The 27512-nt window shown below is 41.6% G+C and overlaps 1 protein-coding gene and 1 long non-coding RNA gene across 4 annotated transcripts; one reads left to right on the forward strand and one right to left on the reverse strand.

Moving 5' to 3' along the window:
* The first annotated feature begins 4625 nt into the window (after window positions 1-4625).
* Window positions 4626-7604, forward strand: LOC117521960. Of its 2 annotated transcripts, none has more exons than XR_004564102.1 (3): window positions 4626-4727; window positions 5206-5288; window positions 6318-7604. It is a non-coding gene; the product is annotated as an uncharacterized LOC117521960 (long non-coding RNA). The 2 variants fall into 2 exon arrangements; XR_004564103.1 differs by having other exon boundaries at window positions 7463-7604.
* A 6526-nt stretch (window positions 7605-14130) lies between these two features.
* On the reverse strand, window positions 14131-26031 carry LOC117522136 (zinc finger protein 112-like). 2 transcript variants are annotated; one of them, XM_034183519.1, is made up of 5 exons: window positions 25346-26031; window positions 22554-22647; window positions 20389-20479; window positions 18663-18918; window positions 14131-15369 (listed from the first exon to the last, which is right to left on the reverse strand). In XM_034183519.1, exons 1-5 carry the CDS (start codon window positions 25616-25618, stop codon window positions 14155-14157), a joined length of 1929 nt encoding a protein of 642 aa, XP_034039410.1. In that variant the 5' UTR covers window positions 25619-26031; the 3' UTR covers window positions 14131-14154. The 2 variants fall into 2 exon arrangements, with proteins under 2 accessions (XP_034039410.1, XP_034039411.1); XM_034183520.1 differs by lacking the exon at window positions 25346-26031 and having other exon boundaries at window positions 22550-22648.
* Between the last annotated feature and the right edge of the window lie 1481 nt (window positions 26032-27512).

The raw sequence follows: 27512 nt of genomic DNA on the forward strand, positions 1-27512 counted from the left end.
CCTCCTCAGCAGGGGGAGCTGTAGCCACACGGAGCTCTCTGGCAGTGAAGCGTGGGGACGACGTCACCTTTTCGGAACCGGAAGGGGAAGGGACGGCTCGTGCCCAGTCACGCCCCCCGGCCTGCTCCCGACGATGCTCGTTTAAACGGTTGTCTAAGCATATAACTAAATCGACAAGCCCATCAAAATCCCGCGGTTCCTCCTTAGCCAGCAGGTGCTCCTTCAGGACCGGAGACAGTCCATTTACGAAGGCGGCGCGGAGCGCAACGTTATTCCAGCCGGACCTCGCTGCCGCGATGCGGAAGTCGACTGCATACTCGGCTGCGCTACGGCGCCCCTGTCTCATTGACAGCAGCACGCTCGAAGCAGTCTCGCCTCTGTTGGGATGGTCAAACACTTGTTTGAACTCCCGTACAAACCCAGTATAAGACGTGGAGCCGTGAATTCTGCTCCCAAAGCGCCGTAGCCCAGGCGCGTGCCTCTCCTCGAAGCAGATTAATAACATAAGCCACCCGGCTGGCGTCTGACGCGTACATGACAGGGCGCTGTGAAAAGACGAGCGAACACTGCATGAGGAAGTCTGCGCACGTCTCAACACAGCCCCCGTACGGTTCCGGAGGGCTTATGTATGCTTCAGGGGACGGTGGGGGGGGTCGTTGAACGACCAGTGGAACGTCTGTTACAGGCCCAGGACCAGCCAGAGGAGTGGCTGCAGCAGCGCCCTGATCGCGCGCTTCCACCCTGGCGGTGACAGCCTCCACCCTCCGGTTAAGGAGAACATTCTGCTCGATCACTAAATCTAACCGAGCCGTGAAGGCGGTTAAGATCTGCTGCAGCTCATTCAACACGCCTCCCGCTGACGCCTGCGCTCCTGGCTCTTCCATTGGCCGTTCAAGCTCGGGTTGACACCCCTCGGAATCCATGACGATGGCCGAGAAATCCTGTTGGGAAGGTGTCGTAGCACGGACCCACAACAGGGGGCGCAAATGAACGGACAATGAATAAGCCAAAAAGTAACAATTTAATGTTGTGATAATACACAACTAAATACACAGAAATTTGCAAAGTCAATTGACACCAGGTGACGTGTGGGCAGGCTCGAAGATAGAAGACCCCCGACGAGAGAGAAGCCGCGTCCCACACGGCTTCCACCACCAACGGTCTGAAGAACACTGGAGCCGCCAAGTGCCGAGTCCCCAGGTGGCCTCTGTCTTCGGCTGTCGACCCTGGTACTGCTGGCAGAAAGCAGAGATAAGATGAATGAGTGTGAGTCCGCACACTCAGCAATCCACAGTCTGTACACAGTTAGGAGGGAGCACCTCCACCTCCAATCACACACTCGTGCAGCTCCTGGTTAACCACTTATCTGGTTTGGAGTGTGAGGCGAAGCCGTCGCTGTCACACCAAACGCCAATCCCACAGACAAGGAAAACCACCAGGAAAACGGCTGCAACAGAAGTTCAGATTATTACACAACGTATGTGTCAGCAGAGAAATTACCTCTTCAGTAGTTGCGATTTCTCAGCGAGGAGGTGGAGTTGCAGTCCGGCCTTTATGGTGGTGATGATGATGATGAACGAGTGACAGCTGGTGCAGAGGATGAATGACAGCTGTCACTTCTTCTGGGTCTGGCGCCCTCTCTTGCTTGGAGCCCGCACTCCAAGCAGGGTGCCCTCTGGTGGTGGTGGGCCAGCAGTACCTCCTCTTCAGCGGCCCACATAACACTCAAAGTCCCTCTGTTAAATAAAAGACATGTGCAGAAGAGGTTACAATTTACCAAAGAACACATCAACTGGCCTAAAGACAAATGGAGGAATATTTTGTGGACTGATGAGAGTAAAATTGTTCTTTTTGGGTCCAAGGGCCACAGACAGTTTGTGAGACATCCCCCAAACTCTGAATTCAAGCCACAGTTCACAGTGAAGACAGTGAAGCATGGTGGTGCAAGCATCATGATATGGGCATGTTTCTCCTACTATGGTGTTGGGCCTATATATCGCATACCAGGTATCATGGATTAGTTTTGATATGTCAGAATACTTGAAGAGGTCATGTTGCTTTATACTGAAGAGGACATGCCCTTGAAATGGGTGTTTCAACAAGACAATGACCCCAAGCACACTGGTAAATGAACAAAATCTTGGTTCCAAACCAACAAAATTAATGCCTCGCAGATGTGAAGAAATCATGAAAAACTGTGGTTATACAACTAAATATTAGTTTAGTGATTCACAGGATTGCTAAAAAAGCAGTTTGAACATAATAGTTTTGAGTTTGTAGCATCAACAGCTGATGCTACTTATTGTGAACACCCCCTTTTCTACTTTTCTTTACTAATAGCCCAATTTCATAGCCTTAAGAGTGTGCATATCATGAATGCTTGGTTTTGTTAGATTTGTGAGAATCTACTGAATCTACTAGTACCTTGTTTCCCATGTAATAATAAGAAATACGAGGGCTGTCAATAAAGTATAGGTCCTTTTTATTTTTTTCAAAAACTATATGGATTTCATTCATATGTTTTTACGTCAGACATGCTTAAACCCTCGTGCGCATGTGTGAGTTTTTCCACGCCTGTCGGTGACGTCATTCGCCTGTGAGCACTCGTGGGAGGAGTCGTCCAGCCCCTCGTCGGAATTCCTTTGTCTGAGAAGTTGCTGAGAGACTGGTGCTTTGATCAAAATTTTTTCTAAACCTGTGAGACACATCGAAGTGGACACGGTTCGAAAAATTAACCTGGTTTTCGGTGAAAATTTTAACGGCTGATGAGAGATTTTGAGGTGATACTGTCGCTTTAAGGACTTCCCATGGAGCGAGACGTCGCGCAACATGGGAACGTGCGGGCGGATTGCAGTGTCGGCTCGCAGCCGCCGCGACGCTCCGCAACAGGAAAAACACCTCCGTTGGAAGCCTTAAGGACAAGTTTGAACATGTCCAGCTGTTAAACAGTTTGTCATATACTCACTCCACTGTGTCCCGATGCGCGGACCCGTCCGCACGTCTTTCATTAAAAAAATCTCCTTTAACAGTGGAATATCCGGATAAAATGCTGAAACCAACTTCTTCTGAAACTTCTCTGTTCCCTCACGACGTCCTGGATCAATAGAGCCTGAAATGTGGAGGTTTTCAGCTTGAAACAGGCTGACGACGGCGCCTGGGAGCGCTGCGCGACGTCCCACTGTGTGGGAAGTTCTTAAAGCGACAGTATCACCTCAAAATCTCTCATCAGCCGTTAAAATTTTCACAGAAAATCAGCTTAATTTTTCGAACCGTGTCCACTTCGATGTGTCTCACAGGTTTAGAAAAAATTTGGATCAAACAAAGCGCCAGTCTCTCAGCAACTTCTCAGACAAAGGAATTCCGACGAGGGGCTGGACGACTCCTCCCACAAGGAGTGCTCACAGGTGAATGACGTCACCTACAGGCGTGGAAAAACTCACGCATGCGCACGAGGGTTCAAGCATGTCTGACGTAAAAACATATGAATGAAATCCATATAGTTTTTGAAAAAAATAAATAGGACCTATACTTTATTGACAGACCTCGTAAGCTGACTGGGCAACCACAGCTGAGCCTAGACTCACTGTACATCAGACAGTTACAGCGGCTCGGCTCTAGTATCAGCCAGGACCAATCCCACCCTTTGAACTCTCTGTTTGTGCTCCTGCCGTCTGCTCAGAGATTTTGTGTTCCAAAATGTAGAACAAAGAGATTTAAAACAGTTTTGTTCCTGCAGCAATATCTGTGCTAAACAAAAATCAGCACCACTAAGAACAATTGACTCTGAACACTTTAAGTCCTGGTTTGTTTTTACTGTTTATTTATTCATGTTGTATTGTATGTATGAGTGCATGGTTTGGGGATGCCCCTGTCTTCTGAACTACAAACCTAATTTACCTACGGGTACGAATAAAGGAATCTGATCTGATTTCTTGATATATTAATGAAATGTGGTGTTTTCCACCAAGAAATATGACATCTTACAAGATTTTATATGAAACAATTTCAAACAGAGAGGAAAACAATCTTCTCCCGGCTGCAACCAGTACCATCTGGTGGTGGTACTGCAGAGATACACAGACACAAGTGAAGGTAGCAGTGAATATTTGGAAAGTTTTGTCAAATTTATTTCTGATTCATGGGATGCTATTTGATTTGATAAGAAATAAAAAGTAAATGTAACTTCAAGATGCATTTTATTTCATACTGACACCAAATAAATCACAGAAACCAAGTCAGATGTAACAGTTTATAATTGGTTAAAATTATGCTACAACAAATTTGTGTTCATTGGTCCACTGGAACAGCTGTTGGTGTGCTAATGGTTTTCAAAGTTAGCTGAAAAGATAATTGCTAATGTAAAAAGTTAGCTTTGGTAATTTGCGGTTGGCTGAGTAGTGGAACTGTGCCCACTGTAACTGACGCCAAAATGAATTGTATATAGGTTACCGCGACAACAGGAATATGATACAAAATTTCCTTTGTTCATTTTGGTGAATAATTGCACGATTATTTAAGGCTATGTGTAACACGGCTTTACAGCTTAAGATGTTTATTTTATTTTGAAATTACCTGTGCTGAAGAGGAAATCACGTAATCGCACGACCCGGAAGGGCATGTGCGTAGAGCGGGAGAGAAAAAGACAAGGAAAGTCAGAGCAGTACGTAAAACACAGATAAAGACACAGAATCTGCTTATGGTGTCATTCTACGGCGGTCAGACACACGGTAAAAGTTATTTTATAATGCTGTTTTTGTCTTGTTACAGCCGAAATGTGTAATTTAGGTTTAATGTCGATATGAATATGAGTTTGAAATGTAGCATTTTGTCCTCTTAGTTTTCACGGTGTTCCATGGCTGTTACACGAGCTGAATAAAGAAATAAATGTCTGTGGACATCAATCAATCAATCAGTTTTTTTTATATAGCGCCAAATCACAACAAACCGTTGCCCCAAGGCGCTTAAAGGAGCGTGAAGTCCTTTTGAGCAGACCAGCGTAGTTACACCCACCGCTGATTCTAAGTCTGGAAGCTTTCAGTTCTGTCTATATCTAGTAAAAACCCGTGTTCAGGAGGGTCCAGTTGTATTCTGCACAAACTCTGGGATTACACTTTTAAAAATGAAAATTCGAAATGGTGTAATTATGACATAAAATATCTTGCTGTAATCAGAGAATGTCTCATCTTTCTTTTTCTGTTTTTCCAGCAAAAAAATCAAAAGCAACTGTACAATGAGAAGACAGACATCTGGGCCCTGGGCTGTATCATATAGAAGTTGTGTTCCTTTCAGTAAGTTCTTCAACTCACATTGGAGCTGATTTTTTTCCAACTTTTGTTGAAAATAAATATACACAAATATTGTAACCAAGATATTTAATACAAAGTGTTCACATTTTTATTGTGCTCAGCACTGGAACTTTGAGGATAAAAATGTTATGTATTTTCAAACCTTGTGGAACAAATCTAAGATGAATGCAACACATACAAAGTTTCTTTCACTACGAAAGACAGCACTACAAAATGATACGCGTAGTGCGTTAGAGCAGATACACTGTCGCGACGTTAGCTTACTTCAAACCATGTTGAATAATACAAATGTAAAAGTTAAATATTTAGCCAAAAGATTTGCCAATGATGCAAATTGTATTGTTGGTGCTAATTTGCGTGTTGTTGCAACACAACTCAGTTGTAAGACATCTTATGTTCTAACATTAAGCAAAAGTAAGATGATGAATATGTTTTTACTCAAGTATAACAGTGTTCCAGTTGCCTGTCAGGTCAAAGAGTTGAGATTATCCCTTTATGGTAAAGTTGATATTGCTGAGTCAAGAAATTTTTTATATACAAATTTTTTTATGTACTAACTAGATAACATGCACGATTTCGACAATGGCTTTGTTTTATTCCATATATATGTGTGTGTGTGTTTGTTTTTGTTTTTTGTTTTTTTTTGCCATGATACAGCAAAACATGTAGCTTTGGCTCAAACCCACACAGGGGTTGTAATGGCAATATCAAGTTTTATTTTTAAGTCTTTTAACTCTGTTCTCTCTCTCTCTCTCTCTTTTTTTTTTTTTTTTTAATTACTAATTTTTATTCTATATATCATTTAAATTTTCATTACCTCATTGAAGCCTTGTATTATTGTTTGGTTATACAATTTTACAGTTTACATTTTTTTGTTTGTTTTATTGTTTATTCTTGTTTTTAGATATTTTATGAATTACACCAATGTGATGAATGCATTTGACATTGTGTGTGAATAAAATCTTGGGAAAAAAAAAAAAAAAAGTAATTCCTGTTGAATTTCTTGTTTAGATATCCGTTTGTTGTGAGTGGAGAAGAGTCTCCAATCAGCTGAATCTGCCGTGGGGATTTCAGGAGAATCCCACCTTATTATTCCGAAGAGCTGAATTTCCTGATATAGCACATGTTGGAAGTGCAGATGAGATCTTCATTCATCTACCTGTGTTATTTTAGCCATTCACAGCTGTCCTTTTGCCAGCAGACTTATAATAGCATGTTTTTTACTTTGCCAAATTCATACCGGTCAGTTCATGTATGGACTAAGTGTAAAGGCTGACACGCCAGGATCCTCTTCGCCCAAAAGGAAGCACATCACATTATGTGACTGGCTCAGAAACCTTACCAGACTATCAACAAAACAACTTCGGTCACTGAAAGACAAGAGTTTGTGAACTGTCATATATAGGGGTGGGGTAAAAAGACACTGGCCACTGCTGAAGTCTGATTGGCTGCTAAAGTGTCCACTCAAAACGATAATACGTTTTTATACTGCAAATTTACGGTCTGATTCTCACTCCAGAGCAGAAGATGGCAGTACTGCACCAGGAGCCACCAATAAAAACATTAGAAGAAATGACTGAACTGTGACCACATTACCATTTAAATAAAAATTGTCAAGAGTTCTTATTTTCTAAGCTTTTTAAAACTACACAAAGTGTTAGCACAAGGAATAATTTTCTTTCCTCAAAACTTAATATGTGGCCAACAACCAACAAATAACTGGTGAAATGTACAGACACCTTAGTGAATGGGGATTTGTGTGTGGATATTGGACATATACTTGACCAAACTGTAACATGTTGCTCCTGAATGGCTCTTGACTGGAACATTCCAAGACCCATCCATCACTGGATCAAAGGTGACCTCTTCGGAATTCTGGAGAGGTCTTATTACCCATTCAGTTTGAACCATTAAAAGAATTTTTATGACTGATTTGTGATGTTCTCTTGTTAGATCACATCACATTTCATTTTGTTGAGTCTGTTGGGTCTGATCAGGGATCGTGTCATGTTCGCGCTTAGATATCACTGTAGAAATGTGACATTCATAATACATTTTATTAGTGCTTCTACACACTGAGTTGGTTTTGTGAATCTCATTGGTTCAAAAATGTGGTCGTGCTTGCATTAGTGCTAGAACTTGGTCTCTCTTTCCAGGATGACATGAAGCCCTCAGTCATGGACATCATCAACCACAGCCTGCTGAAAGAAATGTTCGCTGAACAGGAAGACACACAGACTGGATGTGGCGTCTTCAACTGGAAGACGACTGAACTATCCACCCCTCCAGCATGTTCACCTGTCAGCCCGAGTGGTGGTTTTTTTTTTTTATCCTTACTTTTTTACAATTAAAACACATGAAAAAATCATTGCACAGACTGTGGTGTTTTAATGTTCACAATGTATCAATAAGACTGAATTTTCTTTAAATCTTGCATTTTCATGTGCACTTCTATGAATTTATATGGTAAAATTGATCCAATGAATTTTCTTCACCTTATAAGTTCCAAGAGACTCAAGTCTTTTTTTAAACCCAGCACCTTATTGATAGTACACAAGATGATGTGACCTACAGAAAGGTGATATACAGTGAGGAAAATAAGTATTTGAACACCCTGCGATTCTGCAAGTTCTCCCACTTACAAATCATGGAGGGGTCTGAAATTTATTAAATTAAAAAAATCATACATTGTGATTTCCGGATTTTTTTTTTTTTTTTTAGATTGTCTCTCACAGTGGACATGCACCTAAGATGAAAATTTCAGACCCCTCCATGATTTCTAAGTGGGAGAACTTGCAAAATTGCAGGGTGTTCAAATACTTATTTTCCTCACTGTATGACTTCATATTAGTATTTAAGAATAAACATGTACATACTAACTAGAAACTGCCATTCTAAATGTTTGACTTATTAAGGTCAAAGGTTATGCAACCAATAGAGAAATAATATGACTTAATAGTGTTTAATATAAATGACAGGTGCATCTATTAATATTTCCTTGAAATATCCATTCTAAATGAGTTTGACCTATCATGGCCACCCACAATAAACACTCCTGACCAACAAGTAATCCTTTGATAAACAATAATTGTGAATTAAATTGCTGTATTTGTGGAAATGTGAGTGTGGACGTAATCTTGTTGTTGCACTTGTAATCACAATGACAAATCTCATTCATCCATCCAATAGAAGGTAATATTACTGGAGGTGTATGAAAATCTAGTATTTGAAATAGACGTTAGCAATACATTTTACCTTTCAGGGTCACCCATGGTCAAGTATCTTGTAAGATACAGAAAGGTAATGACTTAATATTAGTATTTGTTATTGGAGCTGTTGTTCTCTTTGTGATATCAGTGTGATCAAACCCAAACAACATCCTTTAATATTGACTGACTATTGATGTCATGTCAAATACATGTAACTATAAAATATACATCAAAATCAATAATCACAAATGTTAATTTTGGGGTCAAAGCATGTTTTTCCTGATTTGTACCAAACCTGCTCCATGTATGGAGGTGTTTTCTGGAATTGTCCAGGTGAAGTCAACTCCTCCCAGGTTCTTTTGCAGATTTCTACCATACTTGACATGTCAATGAAGGCTGGCTCAGACGCTGCCCTTAAAGAGTTAATTTTAGCAAAGGCCAAAGTCAAGGAATTTGATTTTCAAGATCATTCAGACTTTAAACAACTTGAACTTGGATATCAAATACAAAGGATGACTGAAATGTTCTGCCTCCAATGTGATTATTTCAACAAGCAAGATATCAAAATGAAATTGGTGCATGAATAATCCTTGACAATCACTGCACTAATTTCATCTGCAAATTCAGTCGTGCAAAGAATCACCTTCAGTGTAACATATGCACACTGTCACCTAAAAGATGGTGACGAGGTATATTTTAAACAGTGTACTGTTTACTGAATTCTTCACGGCAGAGGGTTGCGCGCTTGCAGAGTGGCCTTTTATTGTGGGCAGTCTAAGGCACACCTGTGCACTAATCATGGTGTCTAATCAGCATCTTGATATGGCACACCTGTGAGGTGGGATGGATTATCTCAGCAAAGGAGAAGTGCTCACTATCACAGATTTAGACTGGTTTGTGAACAATATTTGAGGGAAATGGTGATATTGTGTATGTGGAAAAAGTTTTAGATCTTTGAGTTCATCTCATACAAAATGGGAGCAAAACCAAAAGTGTTGCGTTTATATTTCTGTTGAGTGTGTGTGTGTATATATATATACACACACACACACAAAAAATTGTTGGTACGGTACCCTTCTGTTAAAAGAAAGAAAAATCCACAATGATCACTGAAATAACTTGAAAGTGGCAAGATAATAAATAAATAAATAAAAAATTTACTAAAAATTGACTAATGAAATCAGACACTGCTTTTGAATTGTGGTTCAACAGAATCACACACACAAAAATCAAATAGACTAATGGAACTGGCCTGGGCAAAGTGATGGTACCCTAAAGACAGAAAATAATTTGACCATAGGGATTATGTTAAACTAAGTTATGTCATTTAATTTACATCACAGCTGTCTTCAAATTTGTAATCAGTCAGTCTGCCTATTTAAAGGGTTTAAAGTAGTCACTCTGCTGTTTGGTATCATGGTGTGAACCACACTGAACATGGACCACAGACAGGTAAGGAGAGAGTTGTCCCAGGAGATTAGAAAGACAATTTTTGACAAGTATGCTTTAGGTAAAGACTACAAGACCATCTCCAAGCAGCTTGATGTTCCTGTGTCTACAGTTGCACATAATATTCAGAGGTTCAAGGTTCACAGGACTGTAGCCAACCTCCCTGGACTTATGCTGAGCACAGACAGACGGAAGGACAGACAGACATACACAAGGCCTTCACAATACCCAAAAAATGTAAACAGAAATAATCGTAAAACGATGTCTATTCATCTGTGCAGCAAAGGGGGTGGGAGGGAAGAGTCACCACGTTTGCATTTGGGGTTTTGCAGCTGTACACTATGCTTATCTTTTACTAAACTGTTGAGGATGCGAAACAAAATTAAATATGAAACAAAGACAACCTGAGTACAACAAAATACAACACATATAAACCCATGCAAAAAATGTGAAGTAGTGAATGTTCTTTTTCACAGTCCAACTTTTACTGGATGTTTTGCTTCTTAAAAATGTTGGACTGCCATTGTTTTATGTTAAATTTTCCATTTGAAAGTCAATCCATATATATATATATATATATATATATATACACACACACACACACACGCAGTGGTGGGCACAACTAACCTAAAAGTTAATTTTGATAACTGCTAATCCACTAAGAAGTTAACTGAGGTAACTTTAAACTGATATACATTAATTTAGCTTTGGCTTGGTTTCTTTCAACTCTACAACCCTGTAAAATAATTAAAGATCTGAAAATTTAGTATGTTGAAGCATAAACATAGAGGTCCACAAAATCCTTTAGCATGCCAAGATCAAATGAGGATCAAGACGTACCTAATTAAATGAAGTGAAATAATACAATAGCCTACATTCAACACTTTATTCACAATACAGACCATATTAAACAACAAATATATACATGGAAAATAAATTTATTCTAATTAATGCACTTACAGTGGTACAGTGGCTTAGTGGTTAATGCTGGTGGCTCACAGCAAGAAGGTCCTGGGATCGCTTCCCGCCTGGTCCTTTCTGTGTAGCGTTTACATGGCTGTGTAGGTTCCATCTGGGTGCTCTGGCTTCTTCCCACTTGAACTGGAAACTTTAAACTGACCATAGGAGTGCTTGCTTGTCTGTCTACACATGTGCCTACAATAGACTGGTGGCCTTTTTGTTCTTGGATTCGTGTATAAGGTGCACCAGGAACAAACACAGGTGATTTTTGGGTTTTACAACATCACCAGAGGGAGTTTTTCCTTACTTACTGTAGGGGCTGGTAAGGTTGGACCTTACTCGTGTAAAGCGCCTTGAGGCAGCTTTGCTGTGATTTAGTGCTGTATAAATGAAATAAGTTGAAAATTTTTGACCATTAAACTTTACTGTTTAAAAAAGTTAGCTAACTGGTCCACAAATGGTTTCCAAAGGTAGCTGAAAAGCTGACCCAAAAACAAAAATGTTTGCAAGGCTAAATAGGTACAGTGGGACAAAAAAGTATTTAGTCAGTCCCTGCTTGTGCAAGTTCTCCTACTTAGAAAGATGAGAGAGGTCTGTAATTTTCAACATAGGTACACTTCAACTGTGAGAGGCAAAATGAGAAAAAAAAATCCAGAAAATCAGATTGTATGATTTTTAAAGAATGTATTTGTAAATTATGGTGGAATATAAGTATTTGGTCAATAACCAAAATTCAACTCAGTACTTTGTAACATAATCTTTGCTGGCAATGACAGAGGTCAAACATTTCCTGCAAGTCTCCCTCAACAAATTTTCTATGGGGGTGAGGTCTGGAGACTGGCTTGGCCACTCCAGGACCTTGAAATGCTTTTTACGGAGCCAGTCCTTTGTTGCCCGAGTGGTGTGTTTGGGATCATTGTCATGCTGGAAGACCCAGCCACGTTGCATCTTCAATGCTCTCACTGATGGAAGGACGTTTTGGCTTAAAATCTCACAATACATGACCACGTTCATTCTTCCCATAACACAGATCAGTTGTCCTGTCCCCTTTGCAGAAAAACAGCCCCAAAGCATGTTTCCACCCCCATGCTTCACAGTAGGCATGGTGTTCTTGGAATGCAACTTAGCATTCTTCTTCTTCCAAACATGACGAGTTCAGTTTTTACCAAAATGTTCTATTTTGGTTTCATCTGCCCACATGACATTCTCCCAATCCTCTTCTGGATCATCCATATGCTCCCTGGCAAACTTTAGACAGGCCTGGACACGCCAGGCACTGCAGGATTTGAGTCCCTCTCTGTGTAATGTGTAGCTTTTGTTACTTTGGTCCCAGCTCTCTGCACGTCATTCATCAGGTCCCTCCATGTAGTTCTGGGATTTTTGTTTACCGTTCTCATGATCATTTTGACCCCACAGGATGACATCTTGCGTGCAGCCCCAGATCGAGGGAGATTATCAATGGTCTTGTATGTCTTCCATTTTCTTACAATTGCTTTCTCATTTTGTCTCTCATAACTGAGTGTATATGTTGAAAATTACAGACGTCTCTCATCTTCCTAAGTAGGAGAACTTGCACAATCAGGGGCTGACTAAATACTTTTTGGCCCCACTGTATCAGCTGATTAGCTGAACTGTGTCCACCACTGCATATTTGTATTTTCACAGGTCGTCATGTGATTTGGGTTGACTTACAAAAGATGGGGAGGAGGGGGGAGACAGTTCACCAAGCCAAACAGCTCCTATTGGTTACACATTCATTTTTGTTAATATGGCTTTTCTTGCCTCCAGTATGGGGGGGGCACCAATAACACCTGGGAGCTCAGAATGTAAAAATACAAATAATCTGCTTGTTACAATGGATGACACTGAATTCATATGTAATAATGACTCTATAATGTGTTTTAACCATTAAAAAAGACCTTCTCTGATAATGATTTCTCATATTTCAAATTAGCACAAACATCACTGCTCAGGTTTCCATCATCACCTTATATACGAGGTCTGTTAGAAAAGTATCCGACCTTTTTATTTTTTGCAAAAACCTGATGGATTTGAATCACATGTGCTTGCAGGAGCCAACCTTGAACCTTCGTGCGCATGCATGAATTTTTTCACGCCTGTCGATTGCGTCATTTGCTTGTAAGCAGCCTTTATGTGAGGATGGGTGTAGTCTCTCGTCTGATTTTCATTTCAAGGAAAAAGACAGAACGACTGGAGCAGCGCGACTGCATCAAATTTTGCCAGAAACTGGGTGACAGCCAGGTGGAAACCATTCAGATTATTCAGACGGCTTTCGGTGACGATCCTATGGGCATCACACAGATTAAGGAGCGGAACAACCGGTTTAAAGACGGCCGCACAACGGTGGAGAGCTCCGCACAACGGTGGAGAGCTCCGCGCTCCGGTCGGCCATCAACATGCTGAAATGACCAGATCATTTCCAAGTGAACGCTGTGGTGATGTGGGACCGTCGTGTGACTATCCGAGAAATTGCGGAAGAGGTGGACATCAGCACTTTTTCGGCACATTCCACTGTGACAGAAGATTTGGCCATGAAAAGAGTTGCAGTGAAATTCATGCCGATGGCTTCGGCACGAAGCTGCTGATGGAGCAAAAGCACCTCTGTGTTGAAGCCTCACAGGACATGCTGGACTCCGAAAAATGATGCCCATCTATTCCACCATTCTGAAGATTCAGACGGCTTTCTGTGGCTTTTCAGTAGTGTGACTATCCGAGAAATTGTGGAAGAGGTGGGATTGTCACAACAAAACCGGTTGTACCGCTCCTTAATCTGTGTGATACCCATAGGATCGTCACCGAAAGCCGTCTGAATAATCCGAATGGTTTCCACCTGGCTCTCGCCCAGTTTCTGGCAAAATTTGATGCAGTCGCGCTGCTCCAGTCGTTCCGCTATTTTCCTTGCAAAGAAAATCCAACGAGAGACTCCACCCATCCTCACACAAATGCTGCTTACCAGCAAATGACGCAATCGACAGGCGTGAAAAAATTCACGCATGCGCACGAAGGTTCAAGGTTGGCTCATGCAAGCACACGTGATTAAAATCCATCAGGTTTTTGAAAAAATAAAAAGGTCCGATACTTTTCTAACAGACCTCGTAGTTCCTTTGGTCTCTCTCTCTACATTTGAAATCTCTTCAGACCACTGGTTTCTCCTGTGGTCTTCCCCTGTGCTTGCACTTGTTTTCTTCATTCCTTCCTCTGGGACACCATTAGGATAGTTTGATCTTTTTGTTGAACTCTCCATCCTCGTCTTCATCTGAGTAAAAGGGTGTGTTACTGTCATTCTGCTGCTGATCCTCCTCATCACTTTCATCTTCGCTGTACACTGTTCTGTTTACATATCGCACCTTTATTTTTGCCGCCTGGGCGTTTGGACCCCGACGTTTTCTCTCTTCGGTCAGATAAGGTGCACTTCTCTTGGGTCTTCCTTTGGGTCTTCCTGTGCTTCTCCTCCTTTTCTGTTTCTCCTCTTTTTCGGTACCTTTGCTTTTCTTGTTTTCCACCACCTGTGAGGTGCCACTGCTTTCCTTTGCCTCACCTTCACACCCATTCTGGTTGTGCGTTTCCTTCTGATCATTTCCAGAACTGGCTGTGTGGCAACGCTGAACGTGAGTCTTCAGGCTAACATTGTGATTGAAGCACATGTCACAAAACTTGCATTTGTATGGTTTCTCTCCTGTGTGCACACGCATGTGGCTTTTGAGGTGCGTTGACTGGCTGAAGCCGCGTTGGCACACAATACACTTGTAAGGCTTTAATCCTGTGTGCACAACCATATGCCTCTGGAAATGGTCTACGTCTCTGAAGTCAAGCCCACAGACCTTACATGTAAATCTTTTAAAGCCGCTGTGATTATGCTGCAGGTGGAAGCTGCGGTTTCTGTAGCTGGAGAAAGTCTCTGAGCACTCGGCGCACTGATAAGGCTTGTTGCTGGATGAGTGGGTCTGCTCGTGCACCAGTTTGTCCGCCTTTGTTTTGAAGCCAGCGTAGCAGTATTTGCAGCGATGCTCGTAGCCTTCATTGTGAACTCTGCTGTGGCTCTTCAGAGCATTCTCATTCGCATATCTCCTGCCACAAATAATGCAGATGTGAGGCTTGATTTTGTGCTCGCATATGTGACGCTTCTTATTAAAAAACTTCCCACACTCTGTGCAGAGCTGATTGGGTTTGGAGGAAGCTGGAGAAGGCTTCACTTTTTCCTCCACCTCTACCACATCGTCAACATCACTTTCCCCTTCACATTCCGTCTTAAGCTCTTCAGCCAAGATATCCTCTTCTGACGGACTCCAGTCCTCATCAGAACTCAAGTCATCTTCCTCACTTTCTTCCTCTGGTTCATCTGAAGGATCAATATCGTTGTCACTGAAAGTAATCTTCTCACAGACAAATGGCTCACTGCAGATACAGTCATCCTCAGGCACTGCCTGCAAAAGACACAATCACCACAAAAATTTGTAAAATGTTTTAATTTTATAGAACACAGGATTTCACAGCAAACACCTGGATCAGCTGACAGTATTTAGTCAAAGATCAAATCGGAAAAAAAGGGGAAGACAAGTTTGTTTTCTGAGCGGCGTGCAACTTGGCAAAGGTTTCTGTGTAGGCTCTCAGTTGTCCAGGTGGTTTCCATATTAGAGAAGCTTGAATCTTCGACTGGACTGGGTTGCTTGACGCGAGGACGTTTTGCTTCAAATCGCAGAAGCTTCCTCAGCTAAAATTCTTGCTCTGGTAGTCTGACTTCTGTCTTGACTCTTGTAGAGAAGAAACTTGGCAAAAGTAGGAGTTGTATTTTTTTCTCCGAGCATGTTGGACTCAGTGGGCTCAGCAATGGGGAAGGCATGGTACACATGTTGTCTTCAGCTCCTAATATTTCAGAATGATATTTTCTGTGCTTTTACCCTGATGTGTGTTGAGCCTGCACCAGACTGTCTGGAAGTGGCAGAATATGTCTGCTTTTAACATGCTCCATTCATGTGAAAGGACATCTGCTTTGATTTCACTGCAACTCTGCATCAAGATGTACCCAATGATCACTTTAAAAACAATTTACTGTGAGAATAAATCTGTATTTTGCAGTATTATGCAACTTTTGCAATTAAGCCCACAGTTCATATGTATGCCAAACCATGGGGGGCCGTCCATATGGATCATGGATCAACTCTGATCCATGACAAAAGTAATTCTAAGTTCCAGTTAAGTGTCTGTCTGCCTCATAGACAAGCACCTGGTGGCCAGGTGTACAATTGTGGGACTCGGTCAGGCTCAGCCTGAAAAAAAAAACAAAAAAAAAAAAAAACAAAAAAAAAAAAAAACAGTCTCACCTCTATGTGGGCTCACCACCTGCAGGGAGTCTGTAAAGGGCCTGGTGTGTTACTTTTCTGGCAGTGGATGGGGGCAAATGCCGGTACAGAGTGACACTATGTTATGGAACGTGACTCTTAGAACATCACCCCTCTGCTGGGGAACCAGCCCCCACTGCTGAGGCGGTTGCTTTGAGCTGTGGCCAGAGGGTTGTTGGTGCTTGTTGTGGCGACAACTCAAGAACCCGCTGGTGGACACCGGCTGTAAGGGAACAGTCAGGCTGAAGGAGGCCTTTCGTTTCTAGTTGTCTAATTGTTTTGTAAATTGTGTCGGTAGCATGGCCCAAGCAGAGGGTTACCCATTTGAGTCTGGTCTGCTTGAGGTTTCTTCCTCAAATCATCAGAGGGCCTTTTTCCACTGTCGCCTGTGTGCTTGCTCTGGAGGTTGGTAAGGTTAGACCTTACTTGTGTGACGCGCCTTGAGGCAACATTGTTGTGATTTGGCGCTATATAAATGAAATAATTTGAAACTGAAAAAAGCTGGGGCAGAGGTCACCAGAATCAGTGGACAGGTACCGCTGACTGAGGCAAAAACTCAGGCATGGGCGGATTTTGGACAGGCCATGGAAAGTGACTTTCAGTTAGCTTCAAAGCGGTTCTGGCAATCTGTCAGGCGACTTGGGAAAGGGAGGCAGTTCTAAGCCCACGCTGTATTCAGCAATGCAGGAGAACTGCTAAACTGGACAGATGATATCATCAGGTAATGGAAAGAACACTCTGAGGATCTATGTACCAGAGTCATGTGCTCTCTGTTGAGGAGCCAGGGATGGAAGACTCAGGCGGATCTGGCGCCTAGCGGAAGTCACATAGGTAGTAAAAAACTGTTCGGTGGCAAGTTGCAAGGGAAGAATGACATTCATCCTGAGATGCTGAATTCTCTAGATGTTGATGGGCACGTTCATACAATGTTGCATGGAAGTCAGGGATAGCACCTCTGGATTAACACAAGGAGTAGTGGTCCCCATCTTTAAAAAAGGTGACTGGAGAGTGTGTTTCAGTTTAGGCTTTTCCAGCTTAACCTGGAAAATCCTATGCCAGGGTCCTCGAGAGGAGACTTCCACTGTTAGTGGAGCCACAGATTCAGGAAGAACAATGCAGGTTCAGACCTGGAGCATGAGAGCAACAGACTAATTGGGGCAGTGTCTGAAGTTTTACGGACACTGAACTGTACTGTCGCGGTGAAGAAGTAGCTGAGCCAGAAGGTGAGGCTCTCAATTTACCAGTCGATTTTCACTCCTATCCTCACCTATAATCATGACCTTTGGGTAATGACCAAAAGATCAAGGTCATTAAAACAAACTGCAGTCATGAGATTCCTCTTTTTAGTATCTAGGCTTAGACTCCTGAAGCTCAACTATCCAGTAGGGACTCGGACTAGAGCCTCTGCTTCTTCGCATCGACAGGAGCCAGCTGAGGTGGGTCAGGCATCTGGTAAGGATGCCCCCTGGGCTTCTCCTTATGGATGTTTTCCAAGCACGATCAACTAGGAGAAGGTCCTGTGGAAAACCCAGGACATGGTGGAGGGATGTTATTTCCCAGCTGGCTTGGGAATTCCTCAGGGCCCCTCAGGAGGAGCTACAAGACCCCTCAGGAAGAGTTGCAGGATTTGGCCGAGGATAGGGAAAGGTGCAGTGAGCTGCTCGGTCTGCTGCCACCGTGATCCAGACCTGGCTAAGTGGCAGATAATAAATGAATGAATGCTTGTACAGCCAGCCTGCTCAGTGTGAACCTGATCCTGTCTGATCTCACAAGCAAAGCCGAGTGGATCCTGGTTGGTACTTGGATGGGAGACCTCTTTGGATGACCAGGGGCTGTATGTGTTTGTCCAGGTAGAACTGGAGTTGTGCCAGGAAGAGGATCTGGCGTAAAACTTGTCAAATCCCAATACGGATCTCTGCTGGACCCATTATGGTGAGCCTGAGCAAATGGGAGCAGACGAGAGGACGAGTACATGCTTAAGAGTTTTTTTTTTGGCCTGTACAGACCTTCTTAAAAAATGTGTTTTTTAATTGTTATTTTTCATTACATTAAATACGGAACTTGCCAATAGACAAAATGTATTTATTCAGAGATTACTTTGAATCTACTTTGATTCAGACATTAACCTTGAATCATTTAACATTTAAATGATATTTAACAGAGGTGTACTCATTTGTGTGGTGTTCTGTAATATCTCCGACTGTAAATAAATAACTGTAATGGAGCAATTTTTCTCCTCTGACATGTTTATTGAGGTGATTAAAACTGGGAATACCCACCCACCCACTAAAATAGCAACCTTGTTTCTTGTGCGTTACATTCCACACAGAAACAAACTTGAATTTTAAACTGTAAGGAGTCTGAATACGTTGTCCCACCTGTTTGTCACTGGAAGTCGAGTCTTTGTCTGTCAGAGTCCGTTCTTCATCGTTTGGGAGGTTAGCCTTCGTCTGGCTTCTCCACTGAATCTTGTAATGACACTGAAGGCACTGCTGTTTCAACATGATGACAACCCCATTGGTGATTTTCTCCAGCTGAAGTTCGCTGCGACACGATGGGCACTTGCGGGGGAACAATTGGAGCAGACAGTTTTCACTCACAACATGTCTTCCTTTCACTTGCAGCAGTAGAGCTCTTTCATTAAATAAAAACAAAACAAAACAACAACAAAAAAGATTATAGGACACCGGAAAAAGAATGTGTTGGAGCTTCTGGTACAGTCACAACTTATGGTCCAGTCACACGGCACTTAACGAAGGGCAATGAAGCCCTGACGAAACAAGAAATCTGGACTTTCGTTGGTATCATTTAACCTTCACGCAGCTTCGTTCCTGCAGCTGGCGCTTTGTCAGGATTTTTAAACTGTTGAAAAATTGGAACGAAGGGCAACAAAAACCTCAATTAGTCCATGTTTCATTTTGCTGTCGTTCTTGACGTTTTTGAATCTATTGTTTAGTTTGACTTTGTTCGACCAGCTGAATGTTTTCACACAGTGCAGAAGCCGGTTTGTGAGTGCTGAGGTTGCTGCTGCGTTCAGACCGTCAGAAATTGAGAAACTCAGCCTGTTTGCTTGGATTTTTTTTTATCCGGGTGGGGGGGGTCAGCTTCAATGGGCTCAGGCACCTTATATAGGCCAGAATTCATCTTTTGTGTGGATATAATTAATTATTTTGCCACAAGCAACTGCTGAATTTGAAACAACAAAAAAGTTGTGTAATTTCCGACAGTACATGAATGCAGCATTACAGCAGCAACAACTCCTGCGTGCACTAATTAGTTTTTATTAAATATAACAATATGAGTGTAGGAATGACAATCCAGCTCTTCTGTACATGTGGCAACAGGTAGCTGAATCAAATGATTATTAAAAAAAAAAAAAAAAAAAAAAGAGCTGTTCTGGAAGGCAGAATTCACGTTGTGGATCAGCTGCAGCTGGTTGAAATAATCGCACGAGTCAATGCGTATTCACACGCATTGATCAATTTACTGCTCTGATATATTCAATCATCTTTACACTTATATTTATTCCCCCTTTTGACAGTTTTCTGTTATAAATCAATATATATGGGTTAGAACATAATACAGTGATACAGCAGTGACCACGGCACAACAGAGGGTTTTTTTTGTTTTTTGTTTTTTGTTTGTTTTTTTTAATTGGAGCAAGATGGAGCGCACAGTGTGTTGTCAGACAGTGAGGATTCTGATGATGGAGATGATCCATCTTTTGTTCTGGACGAGGAACCAAAGCAGGTGAGTCCACCGACGTGCACACAGATCTCCACAGCTTCTGTTTGCTGTTTCTCCGGGACTCTGGCTCTATGAGCTCTGTCCCAGCGCAGAGTCCTGGAACTCAGAGATGCAGACACACAGTGCTCCAGCTGTGGCTCCAGGCGTGTTTCATTTAAGCGTCAAGCTCGTTAGCTTCAGTTTTGTTAAGTTCCTCTTTCGTCTCTTTTGCGCTCTTTCTTCGCAGGCTATTCGGTGATAAAGCTCTTTCGTGCACCTTTGTTCAATGAATTGTGACTTTTTTACTTCTTCCCTTCATTCAGGAATCGCCGTGTGACTGGGCCATTAAGTATAAATGTGAGGGAAAAAGGAACTTACTTTCTTTGGCTCAAATCAACATTCAGAGGTTTCTTCCTGGTGTCACATCCAGATGTGGCAGCATGTGACGCATCAGCGAGTGCTGGGACACCTATAAAGTTCATTCAGTGTATCAATATAAACAATGCTAAGGGATTTTCACACTGAATGCGCACAGCACTGTGCGTCGCTCTGAAAAGCATTATTTTCACCGGCAAGCCCGGTGCAGTGCATACGCTACCACTAAGCATTTCAATCTCATCACTGTCAACAATTCGTTACGGATCTCGATACACTACCAGCGATACAACACACATAGCGATACATGACGATACTGCTGATATGATGCAATGCGATTTGATATCTATTTGATGGCAATTCAATTCCTCACAATGCGATTCAACTACTACTTCCGTCCATGTTCAAAACAAAATGCGAAGCACTGATGATGCATTCAATGTGCCTCAGGGAAAAATAAATCAATCAATGCAAGCACACAGCAAGTGATGCAATCATGACTTCAACTATCAACTGAATTGATGCACACTGAATGAATCGATACACTCGCATTACGCACGTTTGTATCTAGATACCAATTCATATAGATTAATCTCCACATGCCAAGCTCCCACCGCTCTACACCATCATGCTGCAAGTTCAACCAAATTCAACTTTTACTGCGGCGCACCGATGAATACTTGTGCGGCCAACAGAAACAAGATGTCCAGCCCAACACAAGTTGATGTGTGCCAGAGCAAAAAGAGAGCGCGTGCTAGTTTTACACAGGACAGATCCTTAAGGCCCTTCACACAGTGTGAAGTCTGGACAACTTTTGGACAAATACGGCGAAACAGTTCAAATTTGCACACCACGAAACATTGCGCCGACGGGCAGACATGCACGATCCGGGTGCGAGAGCTCATGCAAGCGCCGGTGTATATTGAGCAGGAACAGTGCAAGGTGCACCACATCGCGCCGCTTATATGGAATAAATAATAAAAAAAAAAAAAACGGTACCTGTGGAACCACATCGCGCCGCATATGTGGATTAAATTAAAAAAAAAACATATACCACCCACTGGACGCAAACCCACGCCTTCCAAAGGCTCTGATTACCAGTCAGTAACTTTACCAATGAGCTATGGAGCTGCCCTTTGAAAGCTGCCGGAATCCGCCTCATATCAGGAAAGACATGGAAGTATTACAAAAAAAAAAAAATTAAATCACACACTGTATAAAAACACCCATTTATCAAGTGAGCAATACAGATATGATCCGTCTGTTCCTCTGGTGATGACCCATGTTCACAGTCATCAAATGACCTTCACCTCTTACATATGCACTGATGCAAGAAAAACTATAATTTAAAAAACTTAAAAACATCTTTAATAGTACATGAGCCAACCAGGTTTCCATTACCACTGAAGGGGAATAAATGGTACTTATACTCCAGCCTCAGTATACCATGAGCAACATAAAAATGTATGGTAGCTATAGTCAGGTATGGGTCAATGAAGAATTACACAGGGGCAAAAAAAAAAAAAAAAAAATGCTCCAATCACATTTAAAAGTACACCACATTATTCGTTGGCTCATAACAATTCCTATAAAGTATAGTTTGGACTATCTATGACTGAATGTTTTGGAGTTATGGGGCAAAAATGGCACCCCTCTAAATTCACTAACATCACGTGTTATTTTCATATCAATCACACATAGCAGACGAACAGACATCTGCAATGCTGGATAAATTGGCCTTCTGTAATTTGTGTGGTTCTGGAGAACGTCGGTTTGTCTCCTTCCAGCAGATGGAGCCTGGTCGCTGTGAAAACGGAGCTCTATCACAATTACAACAAAAATTCCCAAACTGGCACAGGTTCGCCTGTTTTGCTGCTCATATTTTTATTACTTGCAAGGAGAGTAGTGATGCTTTTTTCAGTGACAAATGTGTCTTCAACAAACATGGTGACTTTTCAAACTTGACCTGACAGCCAGAACAGAATGATAGTGATATAGGGAACTCCACCTCTGCCGCAAGCCTGCAGCATCCAGTTTGAAGAGGTCTGTATTTGCCTGCATCGAACTCCACTGCACGTGCCGCGATTTACCCGTTTGGTGTGAAAGGCCCATTAAACATATTTATGACAAAATTCTCAAGTCTTTCTACAACACGTGAGCTTACCTACCTGCTGCTTCTTCATGTTCTTTAGGAGAAGATGAACTGTCATTTGTTTCTATTCTGTTGCACTGACATGCAGCATCTGCAGTTTCCAGAGGCTCCTGCACAAAGTCATTACAAAATATAGCATTTAGATTTAGACAGACACAATCAAGTTTAACAACTGAGGGTCGCCAAAAACAAAATGATTTGATTGTGATCATGTAAAAGTCAAGGTGGCAGGTCAAACTGCATCACCTTTATACTGGTGGCATGACCTTTGTCCTTGGGTGACAGTTAAAGTTCAAACAGATTTAGAAAGGCTATCACGACACTTCTTGTTTACAAACACTGCCGTCATACGCATGCGCATTGATGTGGTTGGCCAGAACACATGTAAATTGATACCACGAAAGAGAGAAGGTATGGCATTATCAAGTTCAGGAAGCAATTCGGTGGTCTCTGAATATGTTCGAAACCTAGACTGTACCGCAAAAGCAAGGTATTTCTCTAAGCTAACCTACAACAAAGCCAACCACGCTAGTCAACAAAACCACGTGACCAGATTCATGACGTCACGGGAAGTATCAATATTTCAAGGAATTGTTTTCTTATCACCTTTCCAGTGGTCGCATTATCCTTGATAATGCAAGGTCATCAATGGCTGTTACACAAAAATTACTGACGATATGACCTTGATTTATAACTCATCCTGTTTAATATCTTCAACACCAAATCACAAAAGGTTGAGGTGATTTGGAACATGCAAAGTTAGTCAAGGCCATCCACATGCAAACTCATGCGAGGTCATAACATGAGGCATGTATATACCAAATTTGGTGAACCTATTGTTGTTCTCAAGTTTTGTTCACAATGAATTTCCTAAACTGACCTCTGATATTTACAAGCAGGTCGAAACAACCCATATGCGAACTCATCTGAGGTCCTCATAACTAGACCTGCTGTCATTTGTTCCCAAGTTATTGCATTCACAAATTTCATGATGGATTGACTCAACTCAACTCAAACTTTATTTTGGAAGCACATTTAAAGCAACGGCAGTCAGCCAAAGTGCTGTACAATAAAAATGGGCACCGGGTTGCACCCAATAACAAATAAATAAAAAGTTAAAAAAAAAATTAAAATTAAATAAAATTACAGCAGACAATAAAGTAATAAAATAGAATAAAAGAAAATAAAAGTGCACTAGCTCATTTGGGAAACAGGAAAAGAGGTGAGTTTTTAAAGAAGATTTAAAAGTCGTAAGGGTTAGGGATGATTTAACATGAAAGAGACTATTCCAAAGCCTGGGAGCAGCAACTGCAGAGGCCCTGTCACCTCTAGTCTTTAATCTAGTTTTAGGCACCTGCAACAACAGTGGACAGACGATCTGACAGAAATCTAATTGCTATACGTATGCTGCCCCCCATCCCCCAGAGGAGGGCATAAAAGAGTGCAGTGATCCATACATTTACTTCAATTTAATTGCGGACAGTATGAACCCAAGATATTTCTGTATTAAAGGCCTGAAACACATTTCAAAACAAGCTAAAATGGGGCAATTTATTCTAATATATGGATTAAATAATCAGTTTTGCAGCCAGGATGCCTACATGAACATTTCCAAGTCACTGAATATGTCTTGGTCTTCACTTACATCAATATGAAATATGAACAGTACTGTCCTGTGTGGTTAATCTGCATCAAGTTTGCAGTTTTCAGAAACTGAGGGCAGCACTGGAAGGAGACTCATGAGGGAATCATGCCCTCTACAGCTGTCAAACAATTAGAAGCTTCTGCTGATGTGAGCAAAGATACTGGGAATGATGTAGCATTTGCCTGTTGTATCTCCATTCACAACTTCATTTGCTGTTTCGCAGTTCCGCTTCAGGGAACAATGTACACAAACCTCGTGAAGTAGCCTATGGACAACAAGACAATATCTGGGGCATGGCAGAAGTCCATCACAGGTTCATTCTGGGAAGCGTAGAGAGCTGCCAGGGGGATTATGGGAAACATTAAAGTACTGAATGTTGGGGTGGAGTAGAGGACTGTGAAACAGGAAAATGGATCAAATCTAAGCTCAGGTTTCCCATGTGCCTTCTGGCAAACTGCAGCTGAAATTTTGCATGTTTTATTTTTATCCTCATCTACACCACTTCATCATGAAGCTGCATAACTTTGAGTTAATTACATCCGCCAAGGATGTAATAAAATCATCAGCATTTATTTATTTATTTGTCTGTCTGATAGCAGGATTATGTCAAAACTACACGGATTTTGACAAAATTTTCACCACAGATAAATATTACGCCATGGAAGACTCCATTACATTTTGGAAGGGATCCAGATTCTGGATCAAGATTTCACTTTATATAGGCTTTGAAGGATTATATCAAAACTATTTCACGGATTTTTACCAAATTTGCACCACACATAGATATCAGAGCATGGAAGAATGAATTTTGGAGGTGATCCAGAAGCGGATTGGCAGACGTCAGAAATCTCGGTTTGCTCTTGTTAAAGGATAAACTCTTCCCACTTAAACTGACGCAACAGTGAACAAACCAGCACTGAAGTGCAGGTGGAGGCGCTGTTTCACCAAAGTACAAATAGCACAGAAGTTACTATTTAAAAATAGATACATTCATAGAATAGTTATAATGGAGCCTCAACCTGAAACTGCTCAAAATCTGTCTTTCAATCAATCGCAACGAGCATATATAGAAATCAGGTTAAGATATTTTTACAAATATACAGAACACGGATGGATAGTGTGTGAGCCAAAGTTTGTTGCCACTGCGATGTTTGTGTACTCACCAATGGCACAGTTGCCTCTAGCTTCAAATTAAGTGTTGGAACAGCATCAGGCTTCAGCTGAACCACACTGAAGAGGCCAGGACGTAAGTTAAAGCAGTCATCTGAGAAGTGATGACTACAAATAGTTATATCGGTCCAGGACGATTCTTTAAAATGTTGCCCGTTGACGTGAGCGAGGAACTCCATCCACTCCATTCTTTTCTCAGGATTTTCAGGTAAATTAAATCGCTGTGCGCTGCTACGCCACGATTCACACCCGACAACGGAGCACATGTTGGCTTGATGATTGTCCCCTCGCCCTCAAAGAACTCAGAAAGTCACAATTTAATCTACTGAGGTCAAGAAAATTGGACCTAAAAGTCAACAATAGCATAAAGCTAACTAGCTAGTTAGCTAGCTCGTCGGATGGTGGATATTCAGCGGGCGGGGTCTTATCGCAGGGCTCGCGTAATATAATAATAACACAAATTTTAAGTGTAGTGACTTAAATACTGCAACTACAGTAATGACGGAATAACCACCACTTAAAAACAAGTTTTAAAAAGTACTTCTGTTTAAAAGAGCAACAAATCATTGCATTCAAAAAGTACGTTACCGCCCCCTAGTGTTCCGACTGATCCTTCTTCTTCTGTCGGATTTTTTGGCGGTTTGCAAACCGACACGGTGCATTACCGCCACCAACTGTTTGATTGTGGAGCATTAATGGAGTCTGACGTATACTATATTAATAAGGAAATTTCTTTAGTAGTTTAAATAAGCTTTGAATAATCTCAGTGATCAGGTCTGACCTCCAAACAGATTTGCTATTTGAAATGCTGAGTGATGCTGCCGTTGAATCCGAACAGATGGTGGGTGACTGAACTTCACCTCCTCTACCAACGCAATGCAAGTAAAATTGCTAGCTGTTCCACAGAAAAGACAGCCAAATTATCTGACAGTCTTTTTATGATTGACTTATGAAATTGAGGAATATAAACCGCTGCTTCTGTCTTTCCTGTGACTGAATCTTCTATCTGTAAATATTTGAGTCATATCCATGTATTTCATATTAAGGTATCGCTGAACTTGACGGCCATCCCACCACACTTATTACTTTCCTTTGAAGGTTTCTCCTTCTCAAAGTCTATTTGGGGCATAGGAAAAAAACAAGGGGGAATAGGAGACTACTTCACAACTATGGATCAACTTAGACAAGCCTACTTTCCTAACGTGACTGTTTCCTACCCAACACAACTCTTCGACTTAATTTTACCATGCTCCCAATATGGTTTTAAAACAGATTTGGTAGGATGTGTCTGTTTGTGGCCCTGTAAATTTGTCCAATACTCCATAGATTATTGGAGACGCCTCATGGTTGAAAACAATTCTCCAACCTCTACCTGAAGAGTTGGGATTGATTATGTCTTGAAAGCTCCACAACATACACAAAGGGCCTGAGTTTCTATCACATTGAGTTTATGCAAATGAGATTTTGCAGCTGAGCTGTATATAATACATGCATAATCTAAGGCAGATCTTATTATAGCTTATAAATTTGCTTCAGAGACTTCATGCTAGCTCCCCACGGACCTCCTGCCAATGCCTCATTATATTTGCTGCCTTTTTTGTTTGTGACAACTCAGTGGATATGATCTCCAAAGGTAAATTTACAATCGGAATTGGTGGTTTATTACACTTTTTTGAGAAACCACAGAAAAACAGAAGCCCCACTTATTGCCCCATCTCTCCGCTGTGCTGACAGCCGCCTGAAACTTTTTTCAAATAAATGCAGCATTTCAACCCTTAATCCACAATGCAACATCATCTGCATAGAAACACCTTCTAAGGCTATCATCTACCTCTGAGAAAATATCATTAATCATGATGTTAAACAGTAAGGGACTGCACACACTCCCTTGTGGAACTCCTTTGTCTATTGGATAAATCCTAGAGTGGGCTCTCAATGATTCTGTTCTTCAAAAAAAAAAAAAATCCACATTCCAGTTAATTTTCCTACCTATTCCCTTAGCTTCAAGCTTGATAAGGAGACCATACTACCACCACAATATCTCATATGATGTCTTTTCAAGATACAAAAAAGACTGCTTCTACCAGTTCCTTATTAGCTTGCGCTTTCCAAATAAAATCCTCCAGGCAGAGCACAGGATCCATGGTTGTCCTCCCTTTG

Source organism: Thalassophryne amazonica, chromosome 12 (assembly GCF_902500255.1).
Source record: "Thalassophryne amazonica chromosome 12, fThaAma1.1, whole genome shotgun sequence".
NCBI classification, from domain to species: domain Eukaryota; kingdom Metazoa; phylum Chordata; class Actinopteri; order Batrachoidiformes; family Batrachoididae; genus Thalassophryne; species Thalassophryne amazonica.

Excerpts from the sequence above, each read along its gene's own strand:
- LOC117522136 (XM_034183519.1), bottom strand. The coding sequence starts at position 25,618 with ATGTGCTCCGTTGTCGGGTGTGAATCGTGGCGTAGCAGCGCACAGCGA. Across the intron at positions 22,648-25,345 it reads TAGAGGCAACTGTGCCATTG|GAGCCTCTGGAAACTGCAGA; the intron begins GTGAGTACACAA and ends GACTTTGTGCAG. Across the intron at positions 18,919-20,388 it reads GTTGATTTGAGCCAAAGAAA|AGCTCTACTGCTGCAAGTGA; the intron begins GTAAGTTCCTTT and ends ATTTAATGAAAG.